The sequence below is a fragment of the Mytilus trossulus genome, chromosome 8 (assembly GCF_036588685.1).
Source record: "Mytilus trossulus isolate FHL-02 chromosome 8, PNRI_Mtr1.1.1.hap1, whole genome shotgun sequence".
Lineage (NCBI taxonomy): Eukaryota > Metazoa > Mollusca > Bivalvia > Mytilida > Mytilidae > Mytilus > Mytilus trossulus.
The window spans coordinates 66039414-66061796 of record NC_086380.1 but is presented as its reverse complement, the minus strand read 5'-3'; the positions used below and the strand labels follow the sequence as shown (position 1 = coordinate 66061796).

The 22383-nt window shown below is 32.1% G+C and overlaps 1 protein-coding gene across 1 annotated transcript; it reads left to right on the top strand.

The window, feature by feature from the left end:
• The first annotated feature begins 10167 nt into the window (after nucleotides 1-10167).
• On the top strand, nucleotides 10168-20973 carry LOC134727875 (ficolin-2-like). The gene is made up of 5 exons (XM_063592270.1): nucleotides 10168-10213; nucleotides 12310-12443; nucleotides 14204-14300; nucleotides 17093-17263; nucleotides 20708-20973. Exons 1-5 carry the CDS (start codon nucleotides 10168-10170, stop codon nucleotides 20971-20973), a joined length of 714 nt encoding a protein of 237 aa, XP_063448340.1.
• The last annotated feature ends 1410 nt before the right edge of the window (nucleotides 20974-22383 follow it).

Genomic DNA, 22383 nt, shown 5'->3' with positions numbered 1-22383 from the left:
TGCTTTCAAAGAACATATTTTGCGGTCATTTCAACAAACGATAATTTGGATGTCCTCACATCTCGATCATCAAAATCCTTTGTCTCCTTATGAATGCGGATGGAAAAGAGTTCACATGGCCCAGATCCATTCTACTTTTTAGGCATGATGACGTCCGATTTCCTGCAAGATTTAGTATGTTCTTGCAAGAGGGAATAAATACGTAGCAAGAAATGTATTTGCCGAGAGCAGCAAATGTCTTGCACGGAGCTTTGTCCATGTCAGGGCAGTGATACTTGCCAAAATATTTATTCTAAAGAGAACATCAACCTCTAAAAAGATCAAACGAATGACGATGATGAAGATGAAAACGATACCTTTGACTAATAGCGAAAGAGCATTTGAGCAATGGGGCAACATAAAGTTTAAGTTGCTTCACTGTTATTCAATATAAATATGTATATTATTATTAATTTTGTGTTTTGTAATAACTCTACCAAATGGTTGTGTACTTGAGTTCCGTATGCGATGACAGTGGTAGTTAAGAAAAAACCCAAAAAGAAACAACACCTTGCAAGTGATCTAAACAAAAGGAAAAACAACAAAAAAAACAACACCTTGCTAGTGATCTTCGGCCTTGACGTGGTTGACAAGCTTAAGACAATTAAATCATATTGTATTTATAACTGTCGAACTAACAGGAGACCAAAATAACATTTATTTTTAACTGTGCTGTAAACATGGTAAATATGCGCTTTAAAGCAGTTTTAAGATATGTTTTAATATAGTTTTAATTGCGTTAACGCCTGGACTGATTCTGGTGTGTCTATGCTGTATTGAACTTGAAATCATGTATTCGGGTTTAGTTTTCTGTAATAAGTTAATACTTTAGTTTCATTATGAATATATCTTTCACATTCATTTGTTAAAATTTACTGTTTGCAATAGCATGAATCGTTCTACATAATAGTGTTCTTATCCCGGGCATAATACAATGCCGTATTTAGCAAAACCTTTTCAACTTTTGATCTTCAGTGCTGTACAACTTTGTACTTTTTTCATTTTCGATCTTATATATCTGGGCGTTATGTATTCGGGTTTAGTTTTCTGTAATTAGTTTTTACTTCAGTTTCATTATGTATATCTCTTTCATATTCATTTGTTAAAATTTACTGTTTGCAATAGTGTGAATTGTATATAATATGAATGTTCTTATCCTGGGCATACAAACAATGCCGTATTTGGCAAAACCTTTACAACTTTTGATTTTCAGTGCTGTACAATTTTGTATTTTTTTCGTCACTGGTGAGTCTCGTGTGGACTAGACGCGTTTTTGGCGTATTGAATTTTAAACCTGATGCTTTTTGTTATCTATTAATCATGCTTTTCTTTGTCTAATATGTTCTGCTTTTTATTTGTATTGTAGTCCTGTAATATTTTGTTTTCATTTCAATGTTATATTTAACTGTGCCGTTAAAGTGCGAGGTTTGGCATGCCTTAAAACCAGGTTTCAACCCACCACTTTTATTCCCCTTTAAAAGTGTCCTGTACCAAGTCAGGAAGATGGCCATTGTTATAATATTGTTCGTTTCTGTGTGTGTGTTGCATTTTAACGTTGAGTCGTTTCTGTTTTCTCTTATTTTTGAGATAAGACGTGGCACGGTACTTGTCTATCCCATATTCATGTATTCGGTTTTGATGTTATATTTGTTATTCTTGTGGTGTTTTGTCTGTTGCTTGGTCCGTTTCTGTGTGCTGTTGCGTTTCGGTGTTGTGTCGTTGTTCTCCTCTTATATTTAATGCGTTTCCCTCAGTTTTGGTTTGTTGCCCCGATTTTGTTTTTTGTCCATGGATTTATGAGATTTGAACAGCGGTATACTACTGTTGCCTTTATTTATCAATATTTTGTCGGTATAAAAAACAAGCTAGGCGAGACATTAGAACTTAAAAAACAAACCACTAGTTATATATGTTACTAATACAAAACCAATAGAGTTTTCGTGTGTTTAGATGCAAAATTAAATATTACCGAGAGTTTTGCGTCAATATCCGTAAAAATTATGATTTTCACAAAAATACGAGATTTTTTCATTTTAAACACTTTTTTTATTTTTTTTTATTACAGAAACAAAAATTAGATAGACTATAGTTTGTCAAATGATATATTTCATATTATATTGCAGATGAATTTGTTCTTAAGCTGCATTTTTCGAACAATATCGTCAAATTATGACTTATATTTTTTCCCCCTTTTTGCCGTTTTTTTAAAAATGTGACCATTTCCCAGTTTGACGACCAGGCAATTCTGAATGTACGATAAAAGACCTTTCAAATGATATATCATAAAGCCGTGTGTTAGGTAGGTGCATTAAAAACCTCCGAATCCTTGTTTTGGCGCTCGTCTAATAGTGCGAATGATACTCTCGACAGGGAAGTATATGTGATATTGACCAATAGTTGATAGGGAAAATTTGGTACGCCCAAAGTGGTTTTTGTTTTAATTTACAGAGACCAAAATAAAAATCCAAGGCAAACGAAGTTTCCAGTCTTGAAAACCTCAGTAGGCAGTGCTGTAGTACTAGCATAATTGATTACAAACGTTGAGTCAATTTCTTGAGGATATTGTATTGTATATCATTAGTCTTAGCTGTGTTGAATGACAGACGGTTTTTGATTATATATATATATAAATAAACTCATCATAGATACCAGGACTAAATTTTTTATATACGCCAGACGCGCGATTCGTCTTCAAAAGACTCATCAGTGACGTTCGAATCCAAAAAAGTTTAAAAGGCCAATTAAAGTACGAAGTTGAAGAGCATTGAGGACCAAAATTACTTAAAGTTTTGCCAAATACAGCTAAGGTAATCTATGCTTGAGGTAGAAAAGCCTTAGTTTTTCAAAAAATAAAAATTTTGTAGACCGGTAATTTATAAATATAAACAAATCAATGATAATTCATGTCAGCACAAACAAAGTTTAAAAGACTCAATAATTAAAAAGTAACAAAGAGGATAATTCTACGCCAATAGTACTATCTCAGACTTGCAAAAATAAAACTCCTTCATGTTCATGTTCTTTGTCAAACTTTATAATAAAAAGCAGATGTTTTTGTAAAATTCCAAGTTGATAAAACTGAATATTTATGAAGTTCTCGCAATAGAGATAATTGTAATATGTGTAAAAAGAAATGTGATAGTTGTATGTAAATTTCGTTTTCTTTCTCGTATTGGATTGCTTAAATATTTTGGCAAAACTTTTGTTATAATACAAACATCAAAGGTGTATCAAAGGTGAATATTTTCATAAAATCAACAAATATGACCAATATTGAGTTATTATTTAATAAATTATCTTATATCGATAATAAGCAAAATTGGAAAAAAAGAGTTTCATTTGCATGAGTATATACAAAGTCCTATTGTAAATATTGCATAGAGAAAATCAGATTAAACAAAACTGAAACATTGTACAGGGCATGGGAACCTATGTAATATCATAATGTCATATTTTCAGCTTAATGTTTTAAGTTTCATTTTAACAGTGAGTTTAATCTAAGTCACATGGAAACAGAACAGATAAAATCGTAACAAATATAAAAAGACAATATATATCAAACTACAATCCACAAAAACATCTGTCCAGAAACCATCGACGACCATTTGATTTATTTACTTTTAAGAATTCAAAAGTCAATTTGTATGGATTAATTCAGAATTTTGTTTTGTATTTAATACAAATAGAATAATAATGTTATTTTTAAATTAATAGAGTATTTATTTTACATATTAATTGTCTCAGATCGAAATATTTGTTGATATGAAACAGACTTATTAAAATATCCCGAGACGAGATTTGCCTTAGATACATCCTCGAGGTTGACGAATCATTAATTGCTGTTCATCGTTGTTTTCCTAGTCAAATTTTATGACTTCATACATTTCTGTTTTTGTTAACTTTGAAAAACTCGCTAGACTTGAGTATCGTGATAACAAATTATCACAAAAAAGATAACGTGTGGGTTTTTTAAATATATCTATAATGTTTTTTAGGAGAGCCAGGTTGTAGCTTGTTAGTCATTACAGTAATAATTTTAATGATGACATGTCAACCAAACATAATATCTTAACTTGAGCACAGACAAATTTACATAATTCCGGTTTTATTGTGAAAGTAAATGTGACACGTTAAACTTGGTGCACTTGGAAATTATGAACAGACATGGGATGATTATATGAATACCCAGTCAATTTTCACACACCAGAACAGTTTCTATGCGCAATTCAGTTTGGTAAGAACACATTTTTATCCCGCCAATGTTCTCTGTCAATGCTTTCAACTTAACAGAAACATTGCAAATCTTTCACATAGGAAAAAATATTTCAATGTCTAATGTTCAATTATACTAAAACTCTGGGTACTTGTCCTTCAGTCTGTATAAAATCTTTTTGGGACACACTTTTTCGTTTGTACTTAAGCATCTTATCAATGTAATATAACCTTTAAAAAACTGCTTTTTCGAATGGTATTTCAAAATAAGCAGAATGCATAAATTATTGAAAAGGGGATACAAAATCAAATGAATTTATCGATGTTTCTCAAAACAGTTTTCTTTTTTCAACTAGTGAGATAAGATGTATCAAATGTCTTTTTTCTTAAAAACAAAAACGTAGATAAATTGAACTTATGAAATTAAGAATTTTTTAACAGTATACGTGTTTGATTTTTGTAAAATCAATTGAAAGCAACAAAAAATATCACAAACTCTTTCATGATAAAAGTCCCTTATCAAGACTTCTCATGATATCTGCCATAACGATATATAACATTTTCTTCTGTTTTTGTTCTTAAAAAAATAATCTACTGTATAGAGTCCTTGGTAATCTATTGGATTAAGAAATGATGCTAATATTGTTTATGTCATCGACTTTTTATTGTACTTATTGATTTGATATTAAAATGTATGTCTCAAAACGAAGTGGTTGCGCTATCAGTACTGTAATAACGGTAAACTTTGTCACTATAGGACGAATTCATTAATACTTGAAAAGTGATTTAAGACATTAAGCGAATTAATCTACATTCCTAAAACATCATTTCATTTTTTTAATTGTGTCAAACTTAAACATTTTAGATAAGTTGTATCAAATGACCATTCTTGTAAATATTTACACCATTGGGTCGATGCCACTGTTGGTGGACGTTTAGTCCCCGAGGGTATCACCAGCCCAGTAGTTAACACTTCGGTGTTGACATGAATATCAATAATGTGGTCATTTTTATAAATTTCCTGCTTACAAAACTTTGGATTTTTCAAAAAACTAAGGATTTTTTTTTTATTCCAGGCATAGATTACCTTAGCCGTATTTGGCACAACTTTTTGGAATTTTGTATCCTCAATGCTCTTCAACTTTGTACTTGTTTGGCTACATATTTTGATATGAGCGTCACTGGTGAGTCTTATGTAGACGAAACGCGCGTCTGGCGTACTGAATTATAATCCTGATATTTTTGATAACTATATATATAGATGAGGAAAATCCAAAAAGGAAAGTCCCAAATCAAATGGACAAATCAAAATTTCCAACACATCAAACGAATGGATAACAACTGTCATTTCCTGACTTGGTATAGGCATTTTCTTATATTATGTAGTAAATGGTAGATTTAACCTGGTTTTAAAGCTAGCGAAACCTCGCACTTGTATGACAGTCGCATCAAATACCATTATATTGACAACAATGTGTGAACAAAACAAACAGACACAATAGGTAAACATGTCACAAATAAGGGTAAATAGTCTAATTCAGTAAATCACATTTATGATAAAACGCAAGCGGTGTGTACAAAATTGTTTGTCTGGTATCAATGATTAGTTTTAAAAAAAAAATAATTAAATGTTTACATTTAACCTCAAGAGAGTACACATGTGCTAAAAATAAAATCTTACGAAAAAAACCAGTTGTGTCATATGAATACGATAATATTTTCTAGGCAAATTTCTTTTTGTTTCATTCAGATTTTTTCTATTTAAAACATTATACAAATCAGTATGAAAATTTTGTTTCTACAAAAAAGTGCACTGGCTGATAGGTTTACGAGAGGCGAAAGATAACTATGGATATACACCTTATTGTTCGAAAGTAAATAGTACAACGTCATAGCAAAAACATTTGTAAAAATAACCATAATTTAACCATACAAAAAAAGAAGTTCTAGACCTTTTCATGTATGTATATTCTTATTTATTGATAAACATGTTTAATAAAGGGTTGAGAGGAACGTGTTGGTGAGACTATAGTGGACTATAAAATAGAGAAAGGAAATGGTGAATATGTCAAAGCGACAACCACCCAACCATAGAGCAAACAACAGCCGAAGGCAACCAATGGGTCTTCAATGTAGCGAGAATTCCCTCACCCGTAGGTGTCCTTCAGCTGGCCCCTTAAATATGCATAATAGTACAGTGATAATGGACGTCATACTAAACTCCGAATTATACACAAGAAACTAAAATTTAAAATCATACAAGATTAACATAGGCCAGAGGCTCCTGACTTGGGACCGGCGCAAACCTGCGGCGGGGTTAAACATGTTTATGAGATCTCAACCCTCCCCTATACCTCTAGCCAATGTAGAAAAGAAAAAGAATAACAAAACACATTAAAATTCAGTTCAGGAGAAGTCCGAGTCCGATGTCAAAAGATGTAACAAAAGAAAATAAATAAAATGACAATAATACATAAATAACAACTGACATGCCAGCTCAAGACCTCAATTAAACTGATTGAAAGATTATGTCTTCATCTTATGAATATCAGGTACAATCCCTCCCGTTAGGGGTTTAGTATCATACTATCATAAAATATGAGCAGAACATAACCCGTGTCATGCCAACAGCTGTTTTTTAGAAATAAATGTGTTTAGTTCCGATGCAAAGACCCTATCAGTGAATCGATGTTAAAGCCAAAATATGCAATCTTTAATGACCTGACAACAGTATTGTAACTATATCCCCTTTTAATAAGTCTATTTAAAGGTTTTGTTAGTTTTTGGGGAGAATACTGATATTTGTGTGCTTTATAAAGAATATTTCCATAAAATTTTGGATGTGAAATACCTGAACGTATAATATGTCTGCATGTTGAGTTATATTTACGAATTATTTCCTTATACCAGTGATAAAATTTAGTAAATGTTTTGACTAGTTTGTGATATCGAAAACCCTGGTGTAATAATTTTTCAGTAATACATACATTTCTCTCGCTAAAATCTAATACGTTGTTACATACACGAGCGAATCGTACAAGTTGAGATATATAAACACCATAAGATGTTGACAAGGGAACGTCACCATCTAAAAATGAATAATTAACAATAGGAAATGAAAAATCATCTCTTTTATCATAAATTTTTGTACTAAGCTTCCCGAAAAGGGCAGTGGTCATTGTTATCATTAGTTTTATTCAAAGTAAGTTCTACATGATAAATTTCTCTAGTATACATACTGAAGTCGTCATTATTGAGAGACTATATATCATCCAAATATCTAAAAGTATTGTTAAATGTTTGTATCAAATGCTGTTTTGATGGGTCTTTGCTAATTATAGTCATAAATTGTAACTCATAACAATACAAAAACAGGTCCGCAATAAGTGGTGCACAGTTAGTCCCCATTGGAATTCCAATAACTTGACGATATACGGAATCTCCAAAGCGAACAAAAATGTTATCAAGTAAAAATTCATAAATAGTATCAAAGCATGTCCAACTGACATAGTTCTTTTGTTTATTGCTACTAAAAAATTATCTAAAAGAGTTCGAACATATGTACTCGCATTCCGACTCTTTAAATGCCCAGTTAATTAGGGATGTGATTTTTTTCTTAATAAGAATATGAGGCAAAGTGGTATATAGGGTAGAAAAATCAAAACTTTGAACAGATTCAAAATCACCAATATATGCATGCAATTTATCAAGTACTTCCAACGAGTTTTGACACTCCAAAAGTAATTAATTCCACTATTTTCAAAGGCCTTATTTGAACAATTTATTATCAGGTTTTTTATTGTACCAAGTGTACTAGTAAGTAAAACAGACAATTTAGTAGTTGAACAGTGGCTATAAGATGAAATAAATCTATATTTGTAAGGTTTTTTGTGCAGCTTCGGAAGCCAGTATATAGTTGGGACTTTCATTGTGTTCGGTTCTGCTTGTAAAGAAGTAGCTAACAGTTTATGTTTGTTACAGATGTCGTTTTCTGAAAAATGAAGTCAGTTGGAATGTTGGTGAATTCGTGATTTCCTTTTGCAGAACCTCTATATAAAATTTACGTCAAACAATAATGATATTATAAGCAGCTTTATCAGCCGGGACAAAAACAAATTTCTTGGCTAGTTCTGTTAGTTTATTTTTGATACGCGAAATAGGGTTTTTATATTTTTTGTTTAGAGTAAAATGTTCTTTAAAATGTTGTATTTGAATATCAACTATCTTCATTACTGAATTAAAAAAAAGAGTCCAAAGATTTTTTGTCAGCTTTTTCCCGTTTAACCCATTTCAAACAGTAGGCACGGAGTGAGTCGTTGATGATATTACGACATTCATTCCAGTTAATAGTTGACGGGGGACGATATTTAGGTCCTTTACTGAGGAATGATTTTAACTCTCGGTCGCGAACGATGTTAAGGTCTCCTGTTATAACATGGGAAATTGGGTCATAGGTGTACTCTGAATTACTGCAATTACACAACATAGGTGTATTTTTAGTGATATTTACATCTTTACACGATTGGCTATAATTAAACACATATTTTCGGGTAGATTTCTCGTAAATATAACAAATGAGAGGGAGTTCAGTATTATCAAAATATCCAGGAATTTGGACTTTAACAGAATGGTCGTTAAAAATACCGGCAATATTTACAAAATCAAAACCTTTATTGACATACTTTATTTTAATAAAATGTTTTTTATGATCTTCAGGGCGATCAATTTTTGGAAACAGTTTAGAATAACAATATGCCATTATAATTTGGACAATTTCATTCTTAGGACTGTAATATGAAATTGTGTTGCAATCCTCTAAAATTTTATTTAGTTTATTTATAGGTAAAGAACAAAGCTTGGTTAACAGATAATGTCTGCCGTTGTTTTTTGAAATAGAAATAAGGTCCGAAATATTTGTATGGTTGGTCCCAAATTTTCTTTGAATGCGATTTTTTCTGCGTCCAAGAGAACGATTTTTACGAACAGTTTTAGAAACTATATCCAAAATGTTAACAGAATCGGTTCTTGATATATTGCCAGTTCCCATGATATTATCATTAAGACCGAGAGGGTAGACTGTCTGTAATTTTTTAATCCAATTTAATTCATTTATTTTTCGTGATCGTACAAACTTAGAATGAGATTCATCAGGCTGCTTATTTACTACTTCTAAAGGTTGAACTGTTAAATATTTAATAGGATGACTGTGCTTCTTAAGATGTTGATAACAGATACTTTTGAGAACATTAATATAAACGAAAATAGGCATATTTTTCCTGGAATATTGAAGGTGTGTTCACATGACCTCTAATATTACCATTAAATGTTTATACCAAATGCAAAAAATAAAACCACAGATACAAATGAATCATTTATTGATTGGAATATTGACGCAATCATTCGTTTGGTTTTTATTTATTTTTTTGGTGTGTTGCAATCTGTGACAAAACACGAGGTTTATCGGACGTTTTGATTGGTTTTAACGATTCGTGATCAATTTGTTTTACAATTCCGTTTTACGTTATAACTTCTGAACTCAATATTCACATGAGTTCTATTAAAACGCATACACTTTAATGCAATTTTTTTTTTATCAAAATTCAAATATTTGCAATGATCAATATTGTGTTTAGAAACAGACGAAACATTCAAAGTATTCATTGTGCAATGGTGATATGGATTTGCCTTGGTCATTGTAGGGGATACCATAATGAAGTTTCCAAGAATGTGAACATTTTACGTTTTTATGAACAAAAAGACAAGCAGTTTAGTTTCGTTGATGATCTTATTAGAACGAATAATGTTTCGTCTAAAATAGAATGTGCATATTTATGTGCTAATTTTGATCCTTGCTGTGCTTCAAGTTTTGATAATAATTTAAATATATGCTTACTAAATTTAGAATGTATTTCTGAAATGGAATCAACACTTGGAAGCAATGTCTTGACTAAAATAAGAACAGGTATGTTATTGATTTATTGTGTCACATTCAGAGCAGGATCTGTTTACCCTTCTGGGGAAGAAAGGATCACGTGGTGTTTGGCGTGGTCATTTTGCTTAGTATTTAGTTGTGTGTGAATGTTGATTTTTAGTTTTAAGATGAGTTTGTTCTTTTAATATTTTGACAGATAAATGTATAGTTTTTTTCCCTTTTCTGTAAATGAAAAACTAGTTATTAACATTAAAGATTGGAATGTGCGTTCTATGAATTAAAAATATCTAGGTTTTTTTTCGTTTTATTTATCTTAAAATATATTTATTGCGAGAAATTATTAAACGTGTTTGTTTCAATTATTTACATCACTAGGTCGATGCCTCTGCTGGTGGACTGTAAGTCCCCGAGGGTAACATCAGCTCAGTAGTCAGTATTTCGGTACTGACATGATTTAACAAACTTTACTAAAATTTTCCGTTTATAAATTTTGAAATTGTTTAGAAACTAAGGTTTCAACTCCCTCAGTCAAAATTGGCTTTAGATGAATTTGGTTATTTATTTTAGGTATTTTTGACATATAGCACTTCAACGGTTTCGGTACTTATACATCTTTGGAATGTTAAGCTTTGAACGTTCCTGATTAAGAAAAGTCCAGAAAATAGCTTCGGACTTTTCTTTAATGACCAATTTCTCGACCTACATCAATTGATTGTGTCACTGAATGACCAGGGAAATTACCTATTCAATTGTTATTTGCAATTAGTTAGTTCGTTTAACAGCACCTTGTTAAGGCCACACCCATTTGATGAGTAGTTCTTCAGACGAAAGCTCAAAAAGCGCGATTTATTTTATTCTTTGCACATCATACTCTTGCATTAAATTTGTTCGTCTTAACATATAAATCTCTGAACAAATGAGAAAAAAACAGACAAGACATATTTAATCTTAGATGCATGTTTTATTTTGTATAAGTTTTTTGTGGCTTTGAAGTAGCTATCAGTAACTGTGAGTACTGTCAGAACTATATATACAGGTACACGGCCACATCTACTTTGTGATTTTGTTAGATGTATTTTTATTTGTATTTATCCAATAAGTTAAGCCTTTTCGACCGATTTTCATAGTGTTGTACTGTTACACTACTGTCCCAGGTAAGGTGAGGGTTTGGATCCCGCTAACCTGTTTAATAACGCCACATTCTGTATTTGTGTGCCTGTCCCAAGTCATGAGCCTTTAATTCAGTGGTTATCGTTTGTTGATGTATTACATATATTTTTAGTTCATTTTTATACATAAATTTGGCCGTTAGATTTACATTGTCCTACATTTGTCATTTCGGGGCCTTTAAAAACTGACTATGAGCTTTGTTCATTGTTAAAGGCAGTACGGTGACCAATAGTTTTTAATTTCTGTGTCGGTTGGCCTCTTGTGGAGGGTAGTCTAATTGAAAATCATACCACATCATCTTTTTTACATGATACACAAAAAAAATACAAAGGGAAATATCAAACAATAAAGTGGTGAAGCGATGTTCAAATTTCTTTAAAAATCATAATAACAAGCATGCTGAACTCCACGGAAAGTCTTTAACATATGACAAAGTCAAAAGCTCCTAAAACCAATGGAAAACATCTGCCATATTCCTGTACTAGAATTTTCTTGTGTAGAAATTATTGGATAAAACTTTGTTTTATAGCTAGCTGAACATCCCATTTGTGTGCTTGTAGTTTTGAATATCATTATTTTGACATCAGTTGCAAACAGATTTTAAAAGTTGGCATGCAGCAGTCAACATTGTGTTATAATTTTTTCAACAAGACACTCTATAGACAAACCTCAGTTTGAATGTGCAAATCAAGGTAAAACAAGCTAAAGAAAGGAACTCAAGACGGGATACCTGTCTCTTTCATTGCTTGCATCAACCTGCAACCATGCAAATTAAAACTCAGCCGAAAAAAAATCACAGTAAATAAAGATTTTTTTTCGATTATCTTAAGTTCTAATATATTCCCGTGAGTAATCTACTTAGCAGCTTTGTTTTAAATCTGTAGACTTCTGAATGACATGAAATTGAGTTCAGCATTCATGAACATTTACCATAAAAAAAAATATTTTTTTTCCAGTTTCGTCTCCCATTTTAAGAGATTGCAGCGATATTCCAACTGGACACTATGACGGTATCTATAAAATACAACCTGAAAATGGACCGGAAATGAATGTTTATTGCGACATGACCACAGATGGCGGAGGTTGGACAGTATGTTACTCCTCTTTTTTTTCTTTTTTTTCAACAACAAATAAATATTCTTTATTCTTCAGATTGCTTGTTACAATTTTACTTTATTGTCAATAACGTATACTTATCCCTGTGAAATACTTCTGAGTATCCAGGAAAATACAAAGAATATGTTTCTTTTTTGGTTTTATTTACATTTTTGGTTTTAAGATTTTTTTCCTTCTCGTGATTGTCTTTATTTTTCCTCCTTAACAAATGATCACATAATTTATAAAGGATTACATAGGGCTAACACTTCAATTTTAAAATAAAAATAATAACAATTCTATGATATTGAAATATAAAAAAATCATTGGTATTGTCTACAAATGCGGAGTATAAATCACCACACAATTATTTCCTTCATGCATAGTTAGATTCCTATTACTTGATTTAATTCACTCGACTGGGCGGAGTTTAACCAGTTCGGTCATCAAAGACAAGTCCATCTATAGACATGTGCTTTGGGATGAACTCATTAAAAAATTGTCCAGGTATGGTTATAGATCCGGTTTAAATATATAAACACTACGTGTATTCACAAAATAAACATTGAGACAAGGCCGTTGATTTTCGTGCAAATCAAAGAAACATCGAAAGTTTGTCACATTTTGGAATTTGTAAATATAAAGCAAACTATGACTGCATCAGTTGCACAATATGCATTTGTCCTTTTTAAACAACATTTTGAAATACTTACTCATTCCAAGTGCGTTTATTTCTTTTATATGCATGGTGCTGGGGCATAGTGCACGGGGAGTAGTTGCAAATAGAATTGATCATATATAAGGAAGTGGGAAAAAGGGTCTAAATATTGAATTTTTTATTTATATATTTTTTTATAAATGTCGCTGAAAATAAATCTCACAATCAGAACAGTTTCAAACAGAATAATAAGAACTAGGTATTATAGATGATACTTTTTATATATCCTACTTCTGCAAATATAAATGCTATAAATGCTATACCACTATTTTATTCGTCCCATATCGTACACTCAATTATTTTGTATATCTGTTTGATGACAATGATCGGTAAAAAGAAAGAAGTAATTATATTTATAACGGCAATCATCCTCATCACACACATTTTTGAATAGACTGTCCTTTTGCAAATTAAAACGTAAGCTCCGCCCGATCAATTGAAATAACATTGGTAATACCTACCTCGGAGAATTGTTTTTTTTTTCATTCGATTTGTTGTCTGTATTATCGACAAAGGTCACTATTGTACACTATAGGTGGCACGGTAGTATTTCATGAGACAGAGGGTTAACGATATTTATTGTTTTTTTTAAATATCACCATTTACCAAAAAAAATCTACATACACAGCTAATCATGTGTTTTAATTATGATATTCAAACATGAAGTAAAACGGTTTTGATGAATGTTTACTCTTTCTGCTATCTTTCTAAACCTTAGACTACTAGTTCCTTTAGATATTTTATCATGTAGTTAATACAAAGTAAAGAAAGAAAAAATCATCTTCACTGGTATGTAAAATCATTTTTCTACCCATGATCCTTCCCTCAGCTGGGAAAATATGTAGATTGATGACAAAGGTATATGTGATACCTGTATGTTGCAAGAAAGAGGACCAGCCTATGACCTAAGAAGGATAAACAAAAGAGAAACCTAAATTCCGTAAATACTACCATGCAACCTAACAAACTTGTTTCGTATCAACATTGTCATTATGTTATTTAATATAAGTTAATAATGAAACAATGATTGCTCTAAGGTATTACAGAGAAGATTGAATGGAGAAATTGAATTTATGATGAATTGGAGGAGTTTTAAAGAGGGATTTGGATACGTCTATTCGGAGTATTGGCTTGGTATGTTTTTTAATATTAGACATGTTCACCATAAGCTGATACCGAAACCGAAACCGATACCAAAAGCAGTAGTGAAGTAAATTAGAAATGTTTATAATGTTAATTTGCTCAACCCTTTTACGCAATAATATTGTTTGAAATTTCAATACATTAGTTGGAGTATCACTTGAAATAATAAATTAACTTGACTCTATCAAAAAAGCTTATCGGGGCCTTTTGTAGCTGACTATGCGGTATGGGCTTTGCTTATTGTTGAAGGCCGTACGATGACCTATAGTTTGTTAATGTTCGTGTCATTTTGGTTTTTTGTGGATAGTTGTCTCATTGGCAATCATACCAAATCTCCTTTTTTATATTAGTTAAATTCAACCATAATTAAATATACTAATGCAAATAATATACAATTCAAGATGTTGATACTCTTTATCTTTGATATATTTTAATCATAAATAAGGTTTCGTCGTAGAGAAAGAGCTGCGCACAGTTTTACAGTAGGTACAATACCGTTCCGACTATGTCTTTAAAGAAAACCTATCATTTTATAAATTTTCGTTCGTCTTATGGAATTTTATAAATACACTCTTCTTGCACATGTTTTTTCATTGACAAATTTGTGTTGATCGTGGACCATTGCATTTTGATTTGGTAGCTGCCTTATAGTAAATGGTGTTGCAACATGATGTTCATATAGATATATGGCATCGTCAAGAATTCATCAATCTGTAATTTATGGTGTTATTGTTATTGCATAGAAAACCAGATTTAATGTATCTTATTTTCCTTCCTGTTTCCATTTTGATTTATGTATGAATAGTTTATATGAAGATGTCCACTTTAAAACACTGCCTTGGTTTTGAACGATTCATTTTAAGAGAGTTGACATAAAAATGAAAAGGAAAGAAAATGGAGGATGAAGATGAAGATGTTAAAAGAAAAAAACAAAAAAAAGAAAGAAAGAGAGAGAAAACATTGTTGAAAGTAGTTATGCAAAAAGCACACAAGCTTTTTGGATCTTCCTCTTATGATACAAATTACATGTAAACGTAATGACACAATTATACTGAATTACAAATGTTTGCCTTTGTAGTTACTCGTTTTGCTTCATTTGAAAATTAACAGTTATCTTTATAATTTTATATAATTTTTATATAGTCGGAACGATATTACATGTATTCTAGAACCATGTACAATTATTTCCCTTCGACAAAACTAGCTTGATGATTAATGCACTGTGCACAACTTAAATAAATTTAACTTTGCGTTTTTAATATATTAATGTAAATTTGTAATTGACGTGATATTCAATCTAGTGTATTCAAATACCAAATATATAATGAAGTGAAATGGTTGAGTTAGTTTGATATTTTACCATTTACCTCACTAATATTTTTGGTTTCGGTTTCCGTTTTGGTTTCGGTATCGGTCTCGGCTTATGGTGAACAGGTATATATTGCATGTATGCCTTTTATTTCTTATTCATGGTACTATAACACTAATAACAATTGATAAGAAGATGATAATAATAGAAAAAATTACACTGGAAAATAAACTAACATTTTTTCTGATCTCACCGAAACTAAAATGTCTGTATCAGTTTTTTAGATGCCAAAGAAAAAATTTAAATTACTGTTCTTTCTACATATGCATTACTCAGGGTTTCCGCTGGCGGTCGCCATTTTCGCAATTTGCGAAAAAATAATAATTGTGGCGATTTAAATTCGTCATTGGCGAAAGAATTTGGCGAAAGAAATATATATAACGATTTATTTTCAGCCATCTTGTTTATTTACCTTTTTTTTGGTTTCTCTGACTTATTCGACTCGGAATTCACCTTGACCTCGTTAAGATTTTGACAGAAAATCAATAATCAGATTATTGCATTTGTAGCTATGGTCAGCTATCGACATCAAAGGACTAATTAATAAAGGTGTTGATTGTATGATATGGTTAAATGGCTTCTGTCACATATCACAAAAGGGATTTATTAACCACGTTGCGACGCACGTGTTAGAAGCAATTTTTTTACGCTTCCTCTCCTCCTTTTAATGATAGTCCAGAAAAGAAAATTGTTGTTATGACGAAAAATGTTCAAAAGCAAGGAAGGTCCCTGATAAAAAATTTGTCATTTAACTTTCACATAGATCATTGATTTGAGTGGGTACTTTAAAGTCGTTTCAGAGACAGACGTGTTTCAAACATATAGTTTTACTTATTTACGATGGTCTAGAAGTAGAAAAGAAAACTGTCGTTATGAAGAAATCTATTCAATAGGTTGGCATGAGAGTAACCCTTCAATGTAATGACTACACCTTGCACTAGTGATCAATTTCAAATGAAAAGATGTTTTGTTTTGTTGTAAAAACCACTTCTTATTTAGGGAGGGGGCTGGGAAAAAAAAGAAAAATTGTAAAAGAAAAATATATTTGTGTAACTTGGCGAAAAAAATATTGTTTTGGCGAAAGAGGTGGCGAAAAAAATAATTGACCCAGGGGAAACCCTGATTACTTCATGTTGATTCAAATTGTCCCTGTGTTAGGTAATGACGGTACTCGTGTGAACAAAATGTTTGCATGGTGTGGTATTTTTGACAAGAGACTAAATGATGCACTATATTGAAAGAATCAAAACGTTTTTAAGTTGGGTACACTAGACAAATTTTCGACGAGGTTAAGAACTTGACACTTTATTATCAGTTTATAAATTACATTTATTGAGGCCTTATGCGACTTCTGGCGCGGAGAGAATTAAGGTTATAAAATACATTTATATAATTTATATTCTATTTGTTTAAGGAAACGACAATATACATGCTATTGTAAGACAGTCCGGAAGATCATACAAAGTACGAATTGATTTGGAAGATTTTAAAGGCTTTCAGGCCTTTGCTGAGTACTCTGATTTCTATATTGACAGCGAGGAAACCAACTACACACTTTGTTTAGGCCAATACAGTGGGAATGCAGGTACATGTTATAATTAAATATCGTTTCAGGTAAAACAAAAAAAGAAAAAAAAAGATTCATAGTCATTCTATCCATGACAATATTCACATATGTGTCATAAGAAAATGTATCCTTTCCTGAAATCAAGAGCTCTATATCCAGATTGCAAACTTCGGGAATATATAGCTAGCTGACATCAACTAACATGGTATCTTGTCGTTTTATTCAAATAAAATACTGTTGATTCATTCTTATTCGTTGGATACCAATTTCCACGACTTTTGTGAGTACAGGTGAATTACGAATTTAAAGGATCAACGAATAACAACTTTTCAATAGGCTTGTATGCAAACTTCGCCAAAACCAAGAAATCAAATATCGAAAAAAACGAACATGCAACTATTCCTCAATTCACGATATTGGTACCCACGAAAATTAATGAATCCCCAGTACACAGTATGTTAATCCCCGAAGGTATTATCAGCTCAGAGGTCATTGGTTCGGTACTGACATGATTTATAACATCAACTTATTTAAAATCTCCCATTCATAAATTGAAAAGATATATTAAGAAACTCAGGCTCTAACTCTCTGAAGTAAAGTCGACCTTACATAGTTTTAGTGACTCTGTTTTTGGTCTTTTTTTGTGATATATCTCGGAACGTTGCAACCGGGTTCAAAAAGAAAAGATTTCAGCTTTCCTAATACTGGGGATTCATTATTAGTCGTTAGATACCAATTTTCGTGGATTTCGAGGGGAACCGGTGAAACACGAAACTAAATATTCAACGAATGATAGTACACCTGTAATGTGCTTTTCAAAATTCCAAATATCAAATCTGTAGTAGGTGAAATGTGGAGGAAAATAAAAAAATTAGACCTTTATTATCAAATCATTTCATTTTTTTGTTGAAAATTATATTTATACCAAAATGATATTGATGTTTTATGTGCTAATCAAAATTAATTGCAGGTTGCAGGTGACACAGAAATGAAAACAAATGTGTCTTTTCATTTGTTAATGAGAACCATCTTCTTATGCTAGGATCTCAATCAAAATATATACAGTCCGCCAAAAGTTAAGCACCACCGAAATTCTACTAGCAATATGTTTTTAACTATTGCGAAAAATATATAAATGTTTGGTGTTATGAATTGCCTTAAACATGCACTAAGAAAATGCATTAAGACTGAAAAGATTGAACTCAGATAAACCAGTCAAGCAACTGTTTTAAAGGGCATCTGTACGTTTAGAAATACACTGTTTTTGTACCTGTAAATCATCTTCCTACTCTCACCTGTACCGGTGACATTTTGCCTTTATCAAATAAGAATGTAATATGGCAAGGTGTAAGTGATTTGTGGCTGTACGTTGGCAAGCAATTGGCATGTCAAATGCCGGTATGAGAACTAGGAGCATTGATTACCATTGTAATAATAATCAAACTGTCATTGTCAGACTTTTACAACGTCATGTTGACACAGGAACTATAAATGATAGACCAAAGTCCAGAAGACCGCGTTTAACTACCCGTCGCGATGACACACGCCTAATTTTTCATGCTAAAACCAACCCACTAATCCCTGTCCCGCCGCTTTTATACCACTGACCTGCAGGTGGGCGTGTTAGTATTCGAACATTGGTCCGTCGACTTTAAAGAGGTATCCGAAGAGCACGTGGTATTGTCAAGAGACATGTGCTAACAGACAGGCATGGTGTCAATGGGATAATGACTGTCGATGCTTGAACATGAGAAGCTGTTAAAAAAAAAAGATTTTGGTCAGTTGAGATACGGTTTCTGTTCCAACCAGTTGAAGCCATAATACAAATGTGGCGTGAAAATAAAACGGCCTATGTCCAAAACAACATTTGCCCAACGATTGCATTCGGTGCTGAGCTGGGTATGCATATTCTGCAGGGTAACATAAACGGACAGACATACAGGAATTTGGTTCTTAGTAGCAATGTAGTCCTTCATCTTGATAATCATCCTCTTGCGTCAACATGGTCAATGCCCGTGTACATATACGACAAAGAGGAAAAAGCAATTGACACTATTTTTCGGCCTTCCGTGTCTCCATACATTAACCCTATTGAACATTTGGGATGCCAATAGCAGAAATCTCAAATTAGAGATCTATCTTTACAAAATCTAAAGAATTTTAGAGTGGCAATTGTTGATGAATGGAATAGATTTATTTAACCAAATTTCAGAAGGCTTGAACAGAGTCTGAGACGCTGTGATATGGAACTGTACCGGAAGAGAGTTTCGTATTAATGCTATTGACTCAAATATTGACATTAAATTTGACAAACATACCAAAGAGTATTTGTTAAAAAGTTGATGATATTGAGAGATTAATTGTTGTAAAAAAAGTAAAGCACAGTAAAACTGAAATTCTGTTTCTGATTTGTGTAATTGACACTATTTCAATGAACGAAAAACCTACATGCATAGAACCTTTATAAGTGTCCAGAATTAAATTAGTGGTTTGTTTATGGTATATTTTAGCAAAATTGCTTCATGAATGTTTTCTCTTTTTCGAAGAATAATTGATTTTTTAAAGTTGAAAGAATTCGATGCAATAAAAATAGGTGGTAATCACTTTTGGCAGACTGTATTATTTTTTTGTTACAATATGCAGGTCTGTATTTTCATTCTTGGTGTTAAAGACGGGGTATTTGTTTTTTGTTTTGCAAACAATTAATATGTGTTCAGTTTTTAACGAAACATATAGATATATTTATTTATTCTTATTAATTAGCTGTGTCCAATTTTTTTGGATGCGAAACCTTAACGAATTTGCCACCAGATGCATTGTGGTTTGTATTAAGCAAAACTTAAGATCTGTAGATAAGCCATTCGGGATTAATTCCTTTTTTCTATGCTTAAGAAAATTTATTATCCATGAATTTATTTGCTTTGCGTGTATGATTATTTCTTTTTTTGTATGAGTCTCACATAATATATTACAAGGTCTCTTGCTGTTTGTTCTCATGCATTAAAATATTTGTAGTTTTTGACACACAATACATTTGATTTCACTTGCTTGATATATTTCACTTCTGTTATAAAACTATTTTTTTTGGAAATGTAGTTAAACATATGCCAGATATTTGCCTATAAACCTCAAAAGAGGTAGAAAGCGTAGGGAACTTTTTTAAACAGGCAGTATAACTGAGCCTCTCGATTTATTTCTATAAATATATATATATATATATAAATAGATTGTTAATTTTATTTGTTTAATGAATATGTTTTCCTATGATTTTGTTTTTGAAATGTCTTTTGTGTATGTTTGCATTCTTTTAAACTGTCACAAACTTAATGTTTAGAGTTTATATGACATAAATATTTGAATTTGAATTTAAAACACCTTATAAGGTTTATATTTTGATAAATGTTCTTGTGCCGTTTATTGTAACAATTGACGTTTATTAAGAAGTTGTTAATTCTATTTTAGGTGATTCAATGGTGGATGTCGATAAGGACAGTCTTAGTGGTATGATGTTTAGTACATGGGATCGTGATAACGACAAAAGTGATATTCACTGTTCATTTCTGAAGGGTGGCGCCTGGTGGTTTAATGATTGTTCACGTGCTAACATCAACGGACTTTATACTGGACATGTTTACCTTACTCCGACGTCGGATCGGAGTGTACATTGGAAAACATGGCAGCTAAATAATGAATTGAAAAAGACTGAAATGAAAATTAAACCATTATAAATATTTTCCACTGTAAAACTTGTTGTCTTGTATACGTACAAGGCTCCACTGTAAAACTTGATGTCTTAGGCGTAAACACCACCATCGTCAATAGATATCTAACTTTGTTGCATTTGGTTTTAAATATATGTTATCGATTTAATCATGTTTATAGTAATTTTGACCAGACTCTAACTACAATATCTGTTGTATTGTTTGAACTTACACACCATCGTCAATATACGTTGTGTTATTTTTATGTACAGTTTCAATGCATTTGTTTTGTTCGTCATAAAAATATGTTTTTAATTTGGTGTTTGTTGTATTATTGTTTTTTTAAGGTGGGGGATGGGCTGGGAACGTAAATGAACATTTCTTTTTAGAGTGGGAAGATCTGGATATGACACATCTTAACGTATATAAATATGGAAATGCAGGTTATGCAACCTTGTAGATTTATTAAAAAGAAGACTATAACTTATCAATAATGTTTCAATAAACACTACTCCAATAAAAATTTAAAAATCCTTTCACAAAAAGAAAGCTTATTTAATGTAAAACACGTTACGCTAGGTTCACACTACCGATCAGATCAACTCGATGATCCCGATTGTTCAAATTCCCACGAACAAGCTAAACCAAATTCTTAATCGGGCCTGTTAACAACTTCTACTCGACCGCCATCCGACTGTACACGTCCTTGACTCGAACATTCACGACTCCTTAATGACTCCATCACGACTCCATCCCGACAACAAAATGAATACTTTTTCGATAATTCCGACCAATTCTCGATCTTTACGCGATATTTACTAAACTAACTTGGCCAAAAAAGCTATCCACGATCTCAGCCTGATCTCGACCAGACCAGATCTACCGGATCGTATATGGGTCGTCGGGATAATCGGGAATTGGTTGGGTATGCACATTTTTAGTATAAAAACGTCCGAAAGTTTTATTCCCCGACGCTTCGGAGTGTGCATTAAGTGTTACCCCTGTCCGTCCGTAGGTACATGCGTACGTCCGAACAATATTAGTTTCCGTTTCCTTATTTTATTTTGCTTCAACCAAATTTTTTTAAAACACAATGCTAATTACCATAAAACACAGTTCAAGGGCGATCGCGAATTCGGGTTGCCGTTCTTGAGTATTGACCCTTTATAATGTTATATATGCTAGTCAGTGTCCCATTGACACATTCTTTGGTTATTTGGTTATATTCAGTAGAAGGTCCGAGTAAAATCATATATTTAAAAATCTACATAGAAATAAAGCAGTTTGATTTGTGGGCAAGGTGGTTAGAGCTCAGACAAACAGGTTAATAGCTGTGATGGAGCTTGAAGAGCGCATATAAGACGAACAAGATGGTGAACACAGCAACAGACCCAGGTAGGTGAGGCAGTGGCTGACATGAAGACCACTGTGTGGGCA

Bases quoted from the DNA above. Each gene is read 5' to 3' on its own strand.
- LOC134727875 (XM_063592270.1), top strand. From the start codon at position 10,168: ATGGAATCAACACTTGGAAGCAATGTCTTGACTAAAATAAGAACAG. The intron at 12,444-14,203 runs GTATGTTACTCC...GATTGCTCTAAG, and splicing joins CAGATGGCGGAGGTTGGACA to GTATTACAGAGAAGATTGAA. The intron at 14,301-17,092 runs GTATGTTTTTTA...TATTTGTTTAAG, and splicing joins CTATTCGGAGTATTGGCTTG to GAAACGACAATATACATGCT.